The sequence below is a fragment of the Dermacentor variabilis genome, chromosome 6 (assembly GCF_050947875.1).
Source record: "Dermacentor variabilis isolate Ectoservices chromosome 6, ASM5094787v1, whole genome shotgun sequence".
NCBI lineage: Eukaryota > Metazoa > Arthropoda > Arachnida > Ixodida > Ixodidae > Dermacentor > Dermacentor variabilis.
This window is the reverse complement of record NC_134573.1, coordinates 175,331,167-175,349,511: the sequence shown is the minus strand read 5'-3', so window position 1 is coordinate 175,349,511 and position 18,345 is coordinate 175,331,167. Positions and strand designations below refer to the sequence as shown.

The 18,345-nt window shown below is 38.8% G+C and overlaps 1 protein-coding gene across 1 annotated transcript in view; it reads right to left on the bottom strand.

Moving 5' to 3' along the window:
* LOC142585838 (uncharacterized) overlaps positions 1–18,345 on the bottom strand; it is a 71,857-nt gene that overhangs the window by 25,196 nt on the left and 28,316 nt on the right. The window contains exons 19-33 of the mRNA XM_075696873.1: positions 16,503–16,606; positions 16,336–16,441; positions 14,083–14,217; positions 10,839–10,955; positions 10,591–10,744; positions 10,147–10,212; positions 9,901–10,026; positions 8,056–8,288; positions 7,635–7,738; positions 7,027–7,132; positions 6,736–6,873; positions 5,903–6,010; positions 4,317–4,461; positions 3,771–3,851; positions 2,710–2,772 (exon numbers count right to left, since the gene is read on the bottom strand). Coding sequence (XP_075552988.1) covers positions 2,710–2,772; positions 3,771–3,851; positions 4,317–4,461; positions 5,903–6,010; positions 6,736–6,873; positions 7,027–7,132; positions 7,635–7,738; positions 8,056–8,288; positions 9,901–10,026; positions 10,147–10,212; positions 10,591–10,744; positions 10,839–10,955; positions 14,083–14,217; positions 16,336–16,441; positions 16,503–16,606 — 1,786 coding nt within the window. The remainder of the gene's footprint in view (positions 1–2,709; positions 2,773–3,770; positions 3,852–4,316; positions 4,462–5,902; positions 6,011–6,735; positions 6,874–7,026; positions 7,133–7,634; positions 7,739–8,055; positions 8,289–9,900; positions 10,027–10,146; positions 10,213–10,590; positions 10,745–10,838; positions 10,956–14,082; positions 14,218–16,335; positions 16,442–16,502; positions 16,607–18,345) is intronic.

Genomic DNA, 18,345 nt, shown 5'->3' with positions numbered 1-18,345 from the left:
AGGTTTAACTGTATCAGATCCATGCTTTGTGCTGGACTTAGCAAGGGACTACTCCGATGCATAACAATATATGTACAAGAGATGTAAGCACAGACATACACACTGCGCTATGTTACCCCTGAGCAATGTTTGCTGTTTTACCAATTAAGCAAAAATAAAGACATATTTGTAGGGGTGTGAAAATACCAAATAGTAGATTTTGAACCGAATCAAGAAAAGGAAAGCCGAATTTCAATCAAATATAAGAAAACTAATCCCAAAAGTTAATGCTTACAAGTTTTGGGCAAGGACACATGGTGCTGCACATGCTCGGAAGTCTGCTAGCATTGTATAACAAGAATGTAGCAGGCTATCAGTAACTTACGTACATAGAAATCAACACGTACAGTACGGTCTCCTCTTAGGGAACACCAAATTAGTATGCCAGCACTGGTTACAGCTCACTTCAGTATATGGATTTTCCTCTGAAGCTAAAGAATTAGTGACATTATGTTCCGAAGACCAATGATGTTCCTAGTTTAATAGTGGACCTGTTTTATATGGCAACCTTTTATTGCATAGAAAGGTTTGCTTTCAAGTTATCCTCCAAAATACAGATGGGCTTTCACAGCTTTACAGCAGACATTTCAAGGCCAATCTGTACATTGTAGGCAATCTGTACTTCTGTACATTATAAGGCCAACTGCATGACAGACGAAAGCACGGACTGCTTGTGATGTGACTCAATCACCCTTCCCCAAGTAGCGATTGTTGGCTTTGCGTTGAGTGGACCCCAGTTGGTGGTTGCCATTTCATTGTCTGGCCCGGCGTGATTTGCCACTTGTCAAAGATTCTGAAATTGGGAAGGCCACAACAAATTCGCACGATGCCCCATTCTGTGAATTGCAGTGTTCAGGCGCTGTTTGTGTGATCCCTGCTCTACATAGGGCTAATGTTGGGGAGTGCATGCAGTAGCACAAAAGTGCTCGCAGAGATGAATTGCGTGACTGTGTCAGCCGGCTTGGCCTGTCCGTGGCGTGCTCAGTGCTCCTTTAGCGCTGACAGCAATGAAGTGAGGCATTTGTGTGGCATCTAGTACGACGCGCTCCGTGGTGCACGTGACATGTCGCATTGCGCAGCTTTATACGCCAAACATACTGAAAATTCTAAAAACCGAAAAGTAGACATTCGAGTATTTTCACATCTCTACATATTTGTCTACTATTGCAGTAGCGACATGCTACAGTTGCATTCATGCTTGCAGCATTGATTTGGAAAATACTAACACAAAAAGAAACAAGTAGACTGGATGAGTACTGGTCCAGTATACTGACCAGGACCAGTGCTCACCCAGTCTACTAGTTTCTTTTTGTGTTTGTGTTTTTCAAATCCATACTGCAAGCATGAATGCAAGATCCAGCAACCAACTAGCCCACCTCACTGCTCTGATTGCTACAGTTGCTATAGCTTCTTAGCTCTTGTTTGCTTATTATTTAATGTAGTCCCTAAAGGAGCAAATGAGAAGAACTGTAATCACAGCTCCTCTGTTATGAAGTGTTTCTAACAACATACTAAACATGTTACATCAAGAAAGAATTGTGTGGACAAGGTAACCCCTGCTGCAGTGAACTACCACCTTATTTGAGCTGCCAAAGGGACCGAAAATCACAGCACAACTCTTATCCACTGACACTATTGCAATTTCAGGCTCATGCTTAACTTTGGGTCTTACTTTATGCTGTTTGTCTGAGAAATACTAATGAGCATGCTCACCTTATTACTTTGGTTTAATAGTATATTGAATTGCAAGGATGCATCAACACTGATACAGCCACTACTGTATTAACACTGAAGCAGAGTGTGCATTTGTTTATATGCCACCACTTCTGTGCAATGATCAAGGAAGCCTCTGTCTATTACTGCTAGTTCATACATTGACTTAAATAAAAAAGAGCCACAGCATTTCGTTATGGGTTCATAATCATTATGGATTATCATAATCATTATGCAGCCCATATATGTCCATTGCAAGACAAAAGCTGTGTTGCGCAATGTGCGAGCCGACTCCACTTCCTAAATCTCATCATGCAACCTATCTTCTGCCATTATTGACTATGTTTTCCTTTTTCGAAAGCCTAATATAAATCACTGATTAACTGTATTACACATCTTCTTACACTTCTTTCTCTTAATCTCAACTAGAATACCCGCTACAGCACTTTTGTCTCTATTCCATACTCTTGTCTCTCAACATCACGGTTACCATTTTCTGTTCCATCACGCATCACATGGTTGTTAGCTGCCCAAGTTTCTTTGTTTTCTTCCAAGTTTATCCTCGTAGGTTAGCAGTAGCAAAAGGCACTAAGTACATGAGTATTGTAAAAAAAAAATTTGCAAGAATATTGCTACACTACCGTGCACAGCCTAAGAATGCTTCCAATATGTGCTCCAAATCATTTTTATTTGAAAGTTTCCTTCACACATGACTACTTGGCCTAGATATTTGAATACTGCTCACAAGGTACACTAAGCCCAAGATCTCCAACAGTGTGCATTCAAAATTAAATGCTGTACATGGAAAGAATGCTGTGAACAGGCCAGCAGCAGAACACAATGACTTCGTTTATACCATTGAAAACTTCAGACATGAGTGCAGCCCATTCATATAATAAACTGTCACTACATTTGCAGCATTACTGAAAATTTTGTTAATGGCAGCACAGTACTTACGTGTGGATAGTGTCATAACTTTGGGTTCGGTCTCGGTTATGGGTGTCATATCATGCCGTTTTTCTGCCAGAAATAATGCACAAAGCAGAATCATTTATTGAATTTCAAGAAATGAGCTTTAATTCACTATGTTTCATGGTCTATTTATTAGCACTGCAGCAGAATGTTCACCTAAATGCTATCATTTTGTGTGATTACTTGAAACCTTCCTTATATCAGTGCTACAGCAAAATCTTTTTGTACGTGCAAAATGACTAAAAAGTGGGAAGTACTGAGAGAAGTAAAAATTGGAGGATGCTTAAGCTACACCTTTAAGAGGGGAATGCGATAGCATTCAAAGATCCCTGACTGCTTCTCACGCTTCCCGGCAACTGCAGCTTATGTAACTGTAATGTTTACCAGGAAATGCTGATGGTGTATGCTATGCACAAAGGCGAGGTTTTAGGTAGAAACGCGGCCTCTCGTGTTGGTCGATCCCGGAGGTAGAGCACAGCCACGCCAGAAAGAGTACATCAATTTCAGGTTTATCTCATTGTTTTGCACTTTTAATAGCTAAGTCTGAGAAGATTTACCATAAAAGCGATGTACTGTCGGTGTTTTCTTTCATGACATTTGTTTGTAGGCTGTTGTCCTCAAAATTCTGAGGAATAACTTTGTCAAGAATGTAAGACAAGGTATGAGCAACTTTAGTAATAGAATGGTGTGACAATATAACCTGAATATACCGCATTCCATATAGCAAGGTCCTCCCATTGCTATATGACATAGGCCAGTGTTGACGGCCAGTGTTGTATAGGCTAGTGTCGACACCGACGCCGACGTTCGATTTTCTACACACACGGCCCTTAAAGCTATAGCATTAAAAGAGCTAAACTGGTGAGTGGGAGGAAGTAAAGTTGAAAGTGCCAACACGTTACGTTCACTCTCATGTGTATAGTGGCTGGATAAGAAATTGAGAGGATACCGTAGGCTTTAGTGCTGAAAACTTTTGTGCCTGGAATGGCACTTTTGAATGGCGTATCGGGGCTGCAAGAAACCCCTAACGACAACACAGAACCAACCTCTTGATGCTGGCTTAACTTCAGGCACCAGTGTAACTTCTTCAGGTTTGGATGATGAGGATTCCATTTCCCGATTTATCTCTGCCAAAAAAAAAAAGAGCATAAGTAAGTTCATTACAGTCATTTACTTCCCAAAATATTAGTCAACATTTAAAGGACAGCAGTAAGACCTCCATTTACTCAAGATGCTATCATAATTTTGGCTGAAAGAATTATTACTGCTATTGGTATTACAGTGTGCCAAATCAAGCAGGCATAAAGCAAAAAATATATGCAAGATAGATTTAATAAAACTGTGCCAAAGGTGAGGACAAAGAAAGGAAAATCATAAGATGGCGCATTCCCTTCTTTGTGCCCATCCTTGGTGCTGTTTTACCATGTTACCACACCAACTTGACCAGCTGTCCCTACTTTTGCAAAGCAAGATACATGTTAAAGAAAGGTAGTCATTTTACTGAATGCGATTTCATTGAAAGTGTTGAAAGCTTGTAAGGCGGCGTTTGGTTGATTCTCCTTTTTTTTACATAAATAAATCCAAAAACCTACTTTCCATGTCCAAAAGATAGTCACTGATGAGGTGTAACCGCCAGAAGGGTACTCCTTCAGATGGGCAATTGTCTCTGGGATTCTCACGGTCTACTTCAAAGACTGTTACACAGAAGTCTGGCTCAAAGCCAGTCAGATGCGACACCTGTAAAAAAAAAAATGCAAGTCGATAATTTTAACAATTCAGAACAGAATAATTTGTGACCCCAAAGAATCAGTTATATTTCCAATACCACTGGCCACTCGATGTGTGACGAGAGAGAGCATAGTTCTTGCAGTAACAGAAAGCTTGGCATTCTTTCATTCACTAAGACAGTGTACAACAGTTGTAGGCAAACAGCTACAAAATATTCCCCCAATATCAATCAGTCAATAAATCAATCAACACATACATCCATACATGCATGCATGCATGCATGCATACATACATACATACATACATACATACATACATACATACATACATACATACATACATACATACATACATACATACATACATGCATGCATGCATGCATACATACACACATTCTGCTTCAATTAGCAGAGGGCTACTGGATAAAAAGCTAAAGCTTGATGAGCTCCTGAGCCCTCCAACAGTGGCATAAATCAAGACAAGGACATAAAAAATGGCCGCAATAAACAAACTGACCACAACATGAAAACTGACCACAATGCATGCAGAATCATGAAAGAGTAGGTTTGTGTGAATATCAGTTTTTTGGCTGAAAGTGAAGTTGAAGCAAATAGTAATTAGCATCAAATAATTTCAAAGTGAATCGTTTGAATACAGTAGAACCTCGTTGATACAATCTCATGTACAATTTCTTGCCACCAATGCTCGCGATTGAAACATAAAAAATGACTCAATACAGTTACACTTATTTTTTACTGGTTCATACATTCCCTGAAAACATAGCTTCAGCACTAATATTCCGTATATTGCTAAACTGCGATCATATTATGTTTTCCAGCTGCTAGAGCCCATGTAAACAAGAAAAGGCAGAAAGGCACAAGGCGTGCATTAGACAGTAGCCACCTGCCGCAGCACTTTTCCTGCAATACTCACCCGCCCACCTTGCATGAAAACACTGGCACACACTTAGTTTCCTATTTTGGTACTCCCAAATCTCCTCCTAGGTTGTCGCACAATACATTCACAGCTATCACTGCCAACCCTATTGCAATAAGCACTTTCGCCTATCTGTTTCACAGTGCTTTGGTCGTAGAACTATTGGAAGCACACTGCATGCTTTTATTAGGCAATAATTCAAATATGCTGCCCGTTCCCTAAAATACATATATTCTTTGATTTGGAATACTTCGAAAACTTAGATTGCTGAAATTTGAGTCACAGCAAACTTAAGATAGCATAATATTCCACCAAATGTTCAAAAATATCAAATATTCACACAAGCTTATGAAAAAGTAAATATGCAAGTAAACACACATAACTTAAAATGGTTCACACAAAGTTCTGCTAAATTTCTCATTAGCTGCAAAAGTCATAGATAGCTAAGCAATGCAATGAGCATGTAAGCGTAAAAACACAGATAAAAGCCATAAGACTAACTCCATTTTCTTACCTTGTGCTGGATGAAAACCTTCCCTTCATATGTCAATATTTCAGTATCGTCAGAAGTGTAGCGAGTTTCATAGAGATTGTTACCATTCTTCTGCACTGTTCGGCAAGTCTTGAAGAAAACAGAAGGGAAAAGAGTAATCCTCACTCGTACCAACGTTTTATTCTTCCTGAACATGAAATAATAACACCTAAACTGCGGGCAGAGCTTCATATGGTCTTTATAAGTTTGCCATTGATATTCCTGTAGCTGCTAACAATTTATGCAGCTTACAATGCAAATTACCCCCAAACATCATTATGCTATAGCTGCTTCTATAGAGTTTACACAGCCCTAATAAGAAGGGATGAAAAGGGAGTAGAAAAACAAGTGCTTTTGTATACATGCCCCCAAATAAATTGCTGTGTTAACAGGCAGGCACTCAAGCCACTGCAAATCTATGAAACTCCAGTGGCTCCATCAAACACCCCAACTACTTAAGGAAATTTGCATTAATTTGTTTTACATTCGAAGGCAAGTTGTGCAGGCATGCCTTTCTAACTTGGAAAGGTGGTTGGTACTGCAGCGCTATGAAATGTGCCACCCGCTTGCATCAATTTTTTTTATTTTAAAGGAAAGACATCTGAGCATATCTTTACAATATTAAAGGATGGTGCTGCACTTTGCAAGCAGCGATTTCTATTGGACATTAATAAGAATACAAGTGTCTGGCTTGAACAGATGTGAGCACACATTCAACCACAAGCCCTACTTTTATAATGTTATAAAGCTGCCCTCAGTGTAGCAATAGAGGCCCAGACAAAGCAAACACCTCTGGGAAGTAAAGAAAATGCAACCTCTGAGTAGTCCACCCAGTGTTCTTCGTCACACAAATCTCCAATTTGCCCTGGTTGCACCAAATGGAATTTCCGAACTGCAAGGTTAAATGTGACACAGGGGACAGTCACATTTTTGGACAGCTGTACAATTTTGCTCTGAAAAAGAAAAAAAGCTGTGTCACATGGGCCTAGTACAAACACTCACATGCTCTTGGTTTTAACCAAAATTTGTTTGTTCATCGATAAATACTGAGGGAGATGTAACAAGAATCTCGACCAGAGAACAAAAGACAAGCTTGCAGTACCAACCATCCATGCAGTGTCGCTTTCACTGTGGGGTCTGGAAGGAAAGCCCACTTTGCAGGGTACTTCTGGCTGCCTGATATTGGTGATAAGAACTAAATAGTCTGCTTTGCTGAAAGAGAATGCACCATCATATTAGCAAGGTGTTACAAATGTAAGCATATCGTAGCACACCTAGGGAGTTATGATGATGATATGGTTATAGGTGGTAGACAATTTTTAAACCAAGAAATTGTTTAGTATGAAAGGTTGGTTTTAAATAAGCCAGAATGGCAAAGCTAGCATGATAAGGAAACAGTATTTAATCCCTAAGTTTACTAGTTCAATTTAATGGCTCACATGAGTATAGTCCTTCAGATTTTTGCATTGTCTAGGCCCATAGTTCAATGACCCACCAATGACATGTTCCATAATGAAAAAAAGAAAAAACAAGGTGCGCTAAGAGAGTTTTATAGACCACTGGTGTCCAAGTAAACACAGAGAAATACATATAAGCATATGAAAGTTGATTCATACACCGAAAAAACAAACTAGAAATTTTAAGATGCTTAAGGTATGGTCATAGAGTATTCTAAAACAAAACTGCATAAGAATGCTTCCAAAGGCACACTTACCCAGTGAATGCCCTACTCAGTGCAGTGCTGTATGGACTTCTCAGATCTATGCCAATTACAAGCACGAGTCCTGCTTGGTCTATATGAAACTGTTTTGACAGTCTCTGTAAAAACAAATGTGAAAGGAAACCATGCATAAATATTATTCAATGTTCCTTTGGCTGAACTTATTATGGATAACGTAAGCGAAAGCTCAACCTTCTTAAACCTTTCAAAAATAAATTACACATCATAGTTGATAGATTACAAAATATTACAACTGAAAACTGCTCACAGCTCAATACATACATTAAATGTGACTGCAAGCAGTTGATTGTTTCAAATTACATACCAGGAATTTTAGTAGTGCAATGCTCACAAAGAACAATGTAAGGCTTTTTGCAGCAAATATGTACTTTGAGCAAACACAGTGCTTTCTTACATCTACTAAGTCAGCCCACTCATCAATCCACTCATCAGTCCCATTCACATCAGACTTCATAAAAATTGCAACACCATTCAGATCAGTGGTATGAACCCAGTCAGCAAGTTTCTGAGGAGCATTCTGATGTGCAGTGCTTTTGCTTGATGAATCGATGCTGCAGCTATCAACTTCAGCCAGAAGTAGAGGACTCCCTTCCTTCCTGATTGCAAAAAAGTTCCGGAAAGCCTTTTCTGGAAATAAAAAAAATTTGTGATAAAGAAAAACGTTTAAGTTTGGCAGGACATCCAGCACAGTGGCTTAGTAGGTAGCCAACCGTCAGAGCAACATACCATACTCAATCACATACATGACAAGCTAGCTATGAAGAATGGAGAGCATTAAGTTTCATTCTTATGTCACAAAATATGACATATTTATTACATGGAAACCATTGTAGATATGAACTTATTTACCACCAAATAACTCAAGTGATATGTTTCTCGAATTAGCGGCCACAGCATACCACTCGTGCTTGCAACCAAAACACAGTGTGTTGCATACTGGAACATGAAGGAGCAAAAATATGCGATTCGACACACCCTTATGTCCACAAGTTGTAGGTGTAATGTGTGAAGAAGTTATTTTGTAAATAGCATTGCATATTAAAAATGAACGTCGCTGTGGAAGGCATGAAGTCGCAGCGTTGCCTGCTAAGTATGAAACTGAATCTACATAATATGAGAACATCGCAGCTGTGCTTGTTTATGCAGTAATCAATGGAAGTAAAATGTTCTCCTGCTCCTTCTATTTACCTACAACATTAGTCAAATATGCATCCCTAATTTAGTGCATTCCCCTAGAAGCCATTTTATTATATTTATCTGATGGGGTTTTGAATAACAAAGAAACACCTGAGTTATGAGGGTTGCTGAAGTGGCAAGCCTTGTATTTAATTTGGTCACATGATGTTCTTGGAGCACATGAGCAGTTAACATTGTGCCACTATTTGAACGCAGCTACTGCTGCTAGAAGTCAAACGCATGAACTTGCGTTCAGTACGTAGCCTGACACCTTACACACTCACTCATCGCAGTACATCTTGAATTTTAATTTGATTCTTGTAGAGAGTAATTAAATATATTAAAAGTGCAAATACATATATTAAATTAGAAAAGAATTTCTCAAACCAAACAATTGCTGCATTCTTGCTTTTTGTGACCAAGGCTTGTTTATGCTTGCTTTATCATTGAGCATAGAGCAGATAATTAACAAATAAGCATAAGCCGTAGCACGTTACTATGTTATGAGAAATTGGTAAAAGTACTGGATGTTACATGAAGTACTCCTATCCCACAGTTTTCCAGTTCAGTCTCTTAGCCATTGATGATTCATTAGTCACTGTGATTAATTTCTTAGTCACTTAAACACTGTTATAATCACAGTTGTTCATTTTAAGCAGTAGTAGATCAGTAGGTGGTTGCTCTAATTCATGAATTCCAGATATGCACTACACATAGTGCCAAGTGCATAAGGAGTTCAAATGCATTGGCCACTTTGGTTGAGTCAGTCTCTGTGTCTTGAGCTGACTGATTTCGTTGAATGCCTTTGTGACACTATGGCTTCAATACTACATGCCTACTTCTTCCCTATGAAAGTATTATATATAAGAAATTGACCCTAAAGAAGGCCCTAAATAAGGAATAGTGGCCATAGGCAGAATTCAAAGAATGGATGCTAAAAGCCACAATGCCTAGACAAGTCAAAAGGTCTCAAATACTCTATTTAAAGTGAAGCTATGGCTGGTGTGCAGCGCCCAAGTAAACATTCAGTTTGATAACCGAAACCATCACAGTTAACTCTTACCATTTGCAGGAATGTATGCATGGCCTTCCTTGTCATAGGACACCGATGAATAGACAAGATGAGTACAGAGAGGATCACTGAGGAAGCGCAGTGTATCTGCAGACGTGGTCACACAAATGAGAGCATCTGAAGAAATAAAAAAGAACATCTGTAGCTTGCTGCTGATGTACAGTTAAGTATAAAAATAGAATGCAGCATGTGCATTACTTGCTATTACTTCAGTTTTGTCATGCCTGCACTACTCACGTTTCTTTAGACTGTGACGCTTCCGGCTTGCAGGCACTGAAGCTTCTGTAGAAGCCCCTGCACTCTCTGCAATGAAACATGCATGCAGAAAATGAATGAACTAGCTCGTCCAAGTCAAACAGTAAGACTAGCAATTTATTGCGACTCTTTTGGACTCAAAGTCTGCCTCATGCACGAATTCTTTAGATAAGCCATTTGTAACCAAGATATACCACTATGTATTATTTACCGTATTTTGTGACTTATAATCTATGTTAACAGCCTATTTAACCTGCCTATTGTAGACAAAAATGAGCCAGCTAACATCTCACTTTTTATTATTTTTTTTTTCATTACACGTGGAGACAGCTGCAAAGAGGAAGTGTTGGTAAAGAAATAAATAAAAACACCCAATGGAAATGGAATGTTTTCGTGGCAAGCTTAAAAAAGCTTTAAAATGCTTACCATTCGTGGCATTTTTTGGGTGCAAAAGATTTCTGATCAGAGATAGCCGTGGCAGAGGCTCTTCAGTTGTTGCACATTCTTTTTTTGTGTCTTCTAAGTCCACACGAAAGGCTGCAACACAAAGGTCATCCACTTTTTTGTTCAAGATTGACATCTGTCAAAAGGAAGACAGCACATGAAAAATAACAAAGCTTACCTTCTTGCTCAATGGGTTACAAATGTAATGCAGCAGTGTACAAAAAGCTTACCATGTGTTCTAATGATGATGTTCCTTCATATGACACAACTTGATGTTTTCCAGGCATGTACTTGACTTCAGTCAGAGTCCTATTCTTTAGTGGGTGGTCGAATGTAGCATTGCAAGTCTTGGCAAAGAATGTAGTATTACAACAAGAATAAACATTAGACCAAGTTAGTAACATTGGTAAGTGGTTTAACTGCTTCCAAGAATTTGTGATCACAACCAGTTCTCATAGGTCAGCAGTAACACTATGTTGTAGCCATTCCAAAAATGCAAAATGAGAAGCTCAATTGTTCAAAGGCAGCATTTCTCAGGTTCTGCAACCACCTACCATGTTTCCAGATTTCATACATTAGATACAACAAAAATGCTGTTTTCATCTACCCCAACCTTGCTCAAAAGCAAATATCCTCAGTTGTGCCCAACAAAGAATAATCGCTAGGACCAGCAAAACATATGAAATTAACACTTTTTTCAGATCAGATAATCTATTTTTAATTTCATTACAAAAAGGATGGGGCAGCCGCTAAAAGCTACTCTTACAAGGAGCTTGACGACAAGGCGACGGTCCATATATTAGCAACAGCATATGGCATATCAAGAAACCAAAGTATGTACAAGATTACTGTTCACTTTATGAGGAACAAAAAAACATTAAGGGTGTTTTATAAGCATAGTGAAATGCAGACAAGATAATTCTAACACTTAATTCGTACAAGAAATTTTATTTGCACAACAAGATCAGAGAAGACCACCGTTTTAACAGAAGCAAAAACACCTCAACAGACACCTCAACAAGTAATTATGATAACAAAGAATCAGTAATTTTATTTGATGAGAGAAAGGTGTCATATAATGTTTTTTGTGGTAGCTAGGTGAGGTCAGCACCATTCTCTGAAAATTTCTTGTAACAGGGGGAGAAGCGTGTAAGTTACTGATTGCAAGTAATATTTGCTCACTGGTGTAGGAATAGTCCACGTTTATAGACAATGCATGTTGCAGATATACTGCCTTTTCTTCAAAATTAAAAGGTCGACATAGAATAAGTTATTGTGTCTATTAGCTATGGAGTACGATTACGCTAGGCAGCAGTTATAGAGGTGATTAATTTTCATTATTCAATGGCAATCAAGCATCTCTTGCATCTGAGAATTAAGGAAGCATTTGTTATTAACCTCATTGATTTCTTCTGTAAAATCAATAAATTGTTTTAAGTTTTTCTTTGTCATTGTTCCCCAGACCAAATTTTTTTTGCACTTCAACCACATGTTAATCCCAAGTTAGGTTTCTAGAAAAGTACACACCTAACTTTACACAATCCACTACTTCGATTGTATCTGATCCATGTTTAATGTGAAGCAAAGCAGCAGTTCTTCTTTGAAGTCAAAAGAGGACTGCTTTTGTCTTTTACAAATTGATAGTTAAAAAATTCTGCTTTATTGAAGAAGAAAAGTGAGGCAGAGCATGCTCACAAACCTCAATCTCTGTTGTTTCTCTGCTTGATATAAGCAGTGTTGTGTCATCAGTGTAACAAATGATAAGACACTTGAAATCGTGAAATAACGCTGTACAGGTAATTGATTTAAGCACAAAACAGAAGCAGCCCTAAAACGCTTCCCTGAAGTACACCTGTCTTAATGCTTTGTTATTCAGAAGTGAACTCACTCAAGGAAACCTATTGCTTTCTGTACTTTAAATAGCAGTTTATGAGGTTAAAAGCGATTCTGTGCACACCGTAAGGATATAATTTACCAAGAACTTTTTTGACGAAGCGAATAAAATTTTTGACTAAGCGAATTAAAGGCATTAGAGAAGCCGATATAAATTCCTAGTCATCATCATCATCAGCCTATTTTTATGTCCACTGCAGGACGAAGGCCTTTAACTGCGATCTTCTAGTGTTAGGTCGTTATTATAAATATTGTGCAAGATTAAGATTAATTTCATTTGCATTCATAAAGCTGTTTTGGTATAACAGTGTTTGCAAAAATTGTGTTGGAAAGTTCCGAGTATCAAATGTTTCGATAGGAAATTATGCAGTCTCGAGTGCAACAGGTTTTAGAAACCTTTGGAAAAATTCAGCAAGACTGAGATAGGTCGGTAGTTTTCAAAAATATTTTTGTCATATCTTTTTCAGAAATACACTGTTTTAAAAAGCTAGGTTGAACAGGTACATCAAAGGAGGTGCAATTAAGCCTGCAAGAAACTTGACTGGCCTAACCTGCATGTTATTGGCATCACAACTAGTGGCGTTGGACAAGTTTACGATGGTAGAATATACCTTCTCTTCATCAACTGGGGAAAGAAACACTGAGTTAGGGTTGGTTGGCACACCTGTCTTGCATGAGGTATTATTTTCTAAATCTGAATTTAGGAATTGATTGACAAGAAAATAATTAAAAAGTTTCGCTAGAAGTGGCGGCGTAACTATGGCACCAATAGGACTCATAGCCTAAGATAGCCTAGACTTGAAGCATTTAACCAGCTAACTTGAAAGTGGGCTTTAGGGTCAATAACTCATGTGTTCCCCTTTTAAATAAATTAGGTGTATTTTTGCACTAACATGCACTCTATTGAACTTTACACTTAATTTTCACATCCACACAATGTACAGATGAAAGCATAGTTATTTTCCTTTGGCACCCGTCCTGTTGCTCTAATATATGAATGGTTATGTGCTTCCCACATTGTTCTTCCCAACTTCCACTTAATTTCAACTAGAATGTCAGTGGCACTGATTTGTTAAAATAAGCTATACTGTCAGCTTCCTGTCTTGAAATGTTGCACCTATTTTTTTTTCTTCTATCACTCATTGTGCCTTGTGAAATCATTCCAGGATTGCATATAGCATTTTACTGAGAGGTGATGGATAAGGTTAGTTGACTTTTCATGGTGCATGGGTATATTAATTAGGACACAAATGGAGGACAGAGGACAAAGTAACATAGGACAAAAGAACAAGGACTGAAGGGCCATGCATGATTTCCAAGTCCACAAATAAGGGGACAAGCACACCATGGCTCCCCAGCATATTTTTAATACTAGTGGAGTTTTCTGAGACAAAGTTTTAGAAATCCTGTTGTAGTGTATCTTAAGTGCATTTATGCTTGTGGATCTTTTTCTTCTTGTCAAATGGGACTTAAACTGCTAGTAAATATCCTAGTGCAGTGTAACAGTGTCAAAATGTCTGCTTCAAAATGTCATGGTAACACAATTTTAGAAACAGTGAAAGCACTAAGTGGGTACATTACCGTAGCATACTTCTGCAGAGTTTCTTTGGTACAAACTTCTGTCTCTCTTCTCTTGACTATGAAAAATGATCGCACAGCCAAGTTGATAGAAAAGCAGGCAGTGGTTTGACTCCTTGATTCCCACCACAGCTGGAACTGCAAATGGTTGTTGTGCACAGTAAAATATCTGCAGCCACATGTAAGTTAAATCCCGATTCCTAGCAACAAGAACCCTACTTATAATTTTCTGATTCCTATAGGTTATTGAAGCATACAATGTAGCTGGAAGGCTATGAAAAGTTGTACCCAGAATGCTGGAAAGCTGCAGAATGCATTGAAGTTTATGTACCCTTCTTCATTTGTCGCATACAATGATGAAGCTATGTAAGCAAGAACACATCCTAAAGAATGTGTTGCGTGTTCCTCCATTTTAGGGCGGTCAGACAAAGCTGAGCAAACAAGCCAACAGCTATCTCAAAAGAAGCCTGAATGAATGAATGAGTCGCAAGAATTGCCAACTGAAGAAAGAAAATTCTCCTTTAAATTTATTTTAAGAATCCTACTCAATAATCTGCAGAGAAAATTTTTTCTCATTTAAGAAGATTTATCCATTTGATTAACATATCTGTTCACAATGGCTACCATTAATGGCTGGACAACCACCCTGTCCTAGACAATGATGCAAATAGATATTACCGTATTTTCACGATTCTAAGCACCCCCCGATTCTAAGCACCCCCCCTCTATTTTCGCGAAAAGATTGGGAAAAAAGTTTGTATGCGAATCTAAGCACCCCCCTATTTGTTAGGAAGCGCGTGTAGCGAAGGCCGCCAAGTGCGCTTGCTCACACTGTCATCGAGCCGGAGCCGTCGGAGTGCCGAGGTGGAACGGCGTCCGCGACGAGTACGCGTACAGCCAGACTGTGCGGATATATGGCGAAAGCTACAGAAAGCGTCCCCATCAACCATCGCAAAGTGGATTTTGGACGCGTGGAAGCGGGTCCAAGTGGACGTTGTGGTCAAATCATTTAAAAACTGCTCGATCACAAACCATTTCGACGGAACGGAAGACGACCTGCTGGTGGGATACCGATAGCGGCGGTTCAAGTGGTGCGACGAATTCGAGTGGCAGTGATAGTAACTGAGCATCCGACACAAGCAGTGGGTTCACTGTGTGCACCGATTTTTCTTTTGAATGTTTGCAAAATAAAATATTATCGCACCCATCTCGTCATGATGGCGCAGCGAAAAGAGGGCGGGGGGGGGGGGGGGGCGGTCATTCTAGATTTTTCGAATCTAATCACCCCCCTCACTTTGGGCTAAAAAGGGGGTGCTTAGAATCGAGTAAATACGGTAGGTAGCTCTTAATATCTCTGATTAGAATACGAAACATTTTATGTAAAGCAAAATGACAAGGATTTCAAATACAAATTTAAGAAGATATTTCTCAGTTAAGAAAAATGGTAAGAAACTAGGCCCCATTGTACAAGGTTATCACAGTTTTGCTTGAAAATAGATGCAATTATTTCTTAAGAATAAGTGCAAACAGTACAAATAACCAGTATTTCACAGCATAATGCACTATGTACTAGAGAGTATAACAAAAAAATGTGTGCTCTATGTTGTACATTTCCTGAAACCACACTTTCCACATCCTCAACTGTGTACTCCGAGCAGATAAAAAGATCATGTTTCTTAAGCTCCTCTTAACTCTCTGTTCTTATGTCCTTCCTCCTGTTCAGTTTTTTTCACTATCACTATACAGCCATACCCAATTTTGCATACAACTCTGCCTAATAATGAAACATTTTTAATACAAGTCCAGTGTCAATACTCCTTAAAGCGAAACATAACAAAATAGGTGATCATCCTCACTTCTCCAATGATTAGCATCTATGAGCTGGCTGTTCTCTGACCCTCAAAAGTGTGCCCAGGTTGCAATTGTTTTGCTATGGTCAGTTTGAGCAAAATCGATTAATTAAAGAACAAATTTACATTTCACTGAATATTCTAAACAAAATCACATAGCTGCGAGAGTTTGGAGAAATAATTTACATGCTAGATTCATTCCTTTTTCCTCTGAATTCTTAGCCATGGAGCACTTATGAAATGATTCCCATAAAACGCTTTCTGAGATGGGAGATTCACTTATTGTAATGAGGATGAATTTTGTCTGCTGCTGCTTATGAAACTGCCCTGAGCACAGAAGAGCATTGATAGTTGCCATATCTCAATACAAATGCCAAGCATGACAAAAAAAAGAAGCATTACTCACAGCAAATTTGTAGTCTGCTTCCTCATAAGCACGAGATGGGAAGTCCACGGCACAGACTACAGGTGGCTCACGTGGATGTGCCACCAAAATCAAGAAGTCACAGTACCTGGAAATCCCGACATTATAGCATGCCTTTTTTTCTGACTAAATGCAACTTTTGTACTCACCCAGTGAATTCACGAGGAATGCGCGTCTCAAATGGGGTAATATGGTCAACTCCGACTACCAGTTTTAGGCTTTTATCGGTGTTCTGAAAGTGTGTGTAGACATCCTGCACAATTAAAGGTGACAAAGGTTAGAACTCTTCCGCAAGTTCCTAAGTGGATACAGTTGACTTTTACTGGTTTCCTGATGTTTAGACCAGTTTAAAGTCAATTATACCAGTAAGACTCATTTAAATCATTTTAGGTAAGAAGTAAACATTTTTCTGCCTTCAAAAAGACTAAACAGGATGTAATGTACAATGTGTGCTATCATTTCATATGCATTTATATCAGGGTGCAAAACCAAACTGAACCCAAACCACAATTTTGGGCAGAATTTAATCTGAACACAAACCAATATTGTTGAAACTTGCCCTGTACCAGAATTGTACCTGAACTTTCACTGTTCAAATCACTGTTCAAATAACTATTATCTCTCAATCGGTGGACCCTACTAGAAGATTGTTAAGACTCATGAGTAGCACTGTGTGAGAATGAAGATATACGATGGGTGTATGTTAGTAACTACGGCCACCTCAGCACAGACGCTTGCACTTGTGAAGTCAGCCATGCAAGTTGTGTTCCACAGCTGAAAAGTTGTTTTAAGAGCTTCAAGGAATCAACACTTCTGGTGACACTCCCAATTTGGCCATTCAACTTATTACTAAAGCTAATTATATAAACATGGAGAGCTGAAAAACTATGTCCTTAAGGAGGGATATCAATGAGTTTATCTGCACGACTTATTGTAACTATGGCACTGCAGTCACTAATGAATGCTGTCACCTTCTCAGCGAGCGGTAGTCATGGCTATAAATAGCATTCTAAATCTGCTTTTGTTACGTGCCATGGCTTAACACACGTTTGGTGCTTAGCCAAGCACAGTACAATGTTCTTCGAGTGGTAGAATTATTCATGAGGCATAAAGTGCATGCTTTTGACTTCTTTGTCCACTCTAGGCTAGTGCAAGGCTACACGCCATGTGCAGATGCGAAAGAAAGGTTGATGTATTGCTCTGCACAAATAACCTTTGTTGATCGTTCAGAAGCATCAATGTCCTCACCTGCTTCTAAAAAAGCAGCAAACCAAGTAAAACATCAAATGCTGGTTTCTTTCTTTGCTAAAGACTAGAAGTTTTACGTTGTAATTTATGTAATACAAAGTGAATTTGTGCCGTCTTCAACACCTTAGACTACATGCCACAGTTCGCAAACCACCAGTCCTGTAGTAAAAATCTGAAGCCAAACAAAAATTAACTCACTCTGCTGCTGTCAAAGTAATGAGTGTGGAAACGAGGCACACCTTACGCTGATGTAGCGATTCTCACTAATCACCTGTCTTTATTATGTACATGAAAATTTCCCCATATCTATGTAATTCATTAATAAATTTATACCTCCTCTTGATGAAGTTTGGAAATACTGATTGCTGAGCAATTTGGTGTTCCATACTGATGAAAAGTCATTGTATCAGGTTGTGTTTCTTTCTTGTTCCTTTCTTATTGTGCTGTTCTTTGGCAGCATTGATGAAACTTGTTTTTTTCGGTTCGGCATTCTGGTTTATATTACTGCAAACATACAGTAAAACGAATTCAAAATTGTAATGTAGCAGTGGTGAATCCTTCCTGTTTACTGACCCTTCCAACCAGCACTCATGACTTTTACAGACAAATACTAATGCGTTGAGTAAGGGGGGGAGGGAGAGGCATGCCTCAAATGAAGAAAAATAACAAGAATGACAAGTGACAACACATCCTTGCGCTGTGCCGTAACAGTGTTATTAGGTTGGGGAATAGGGAAAGAAAGGA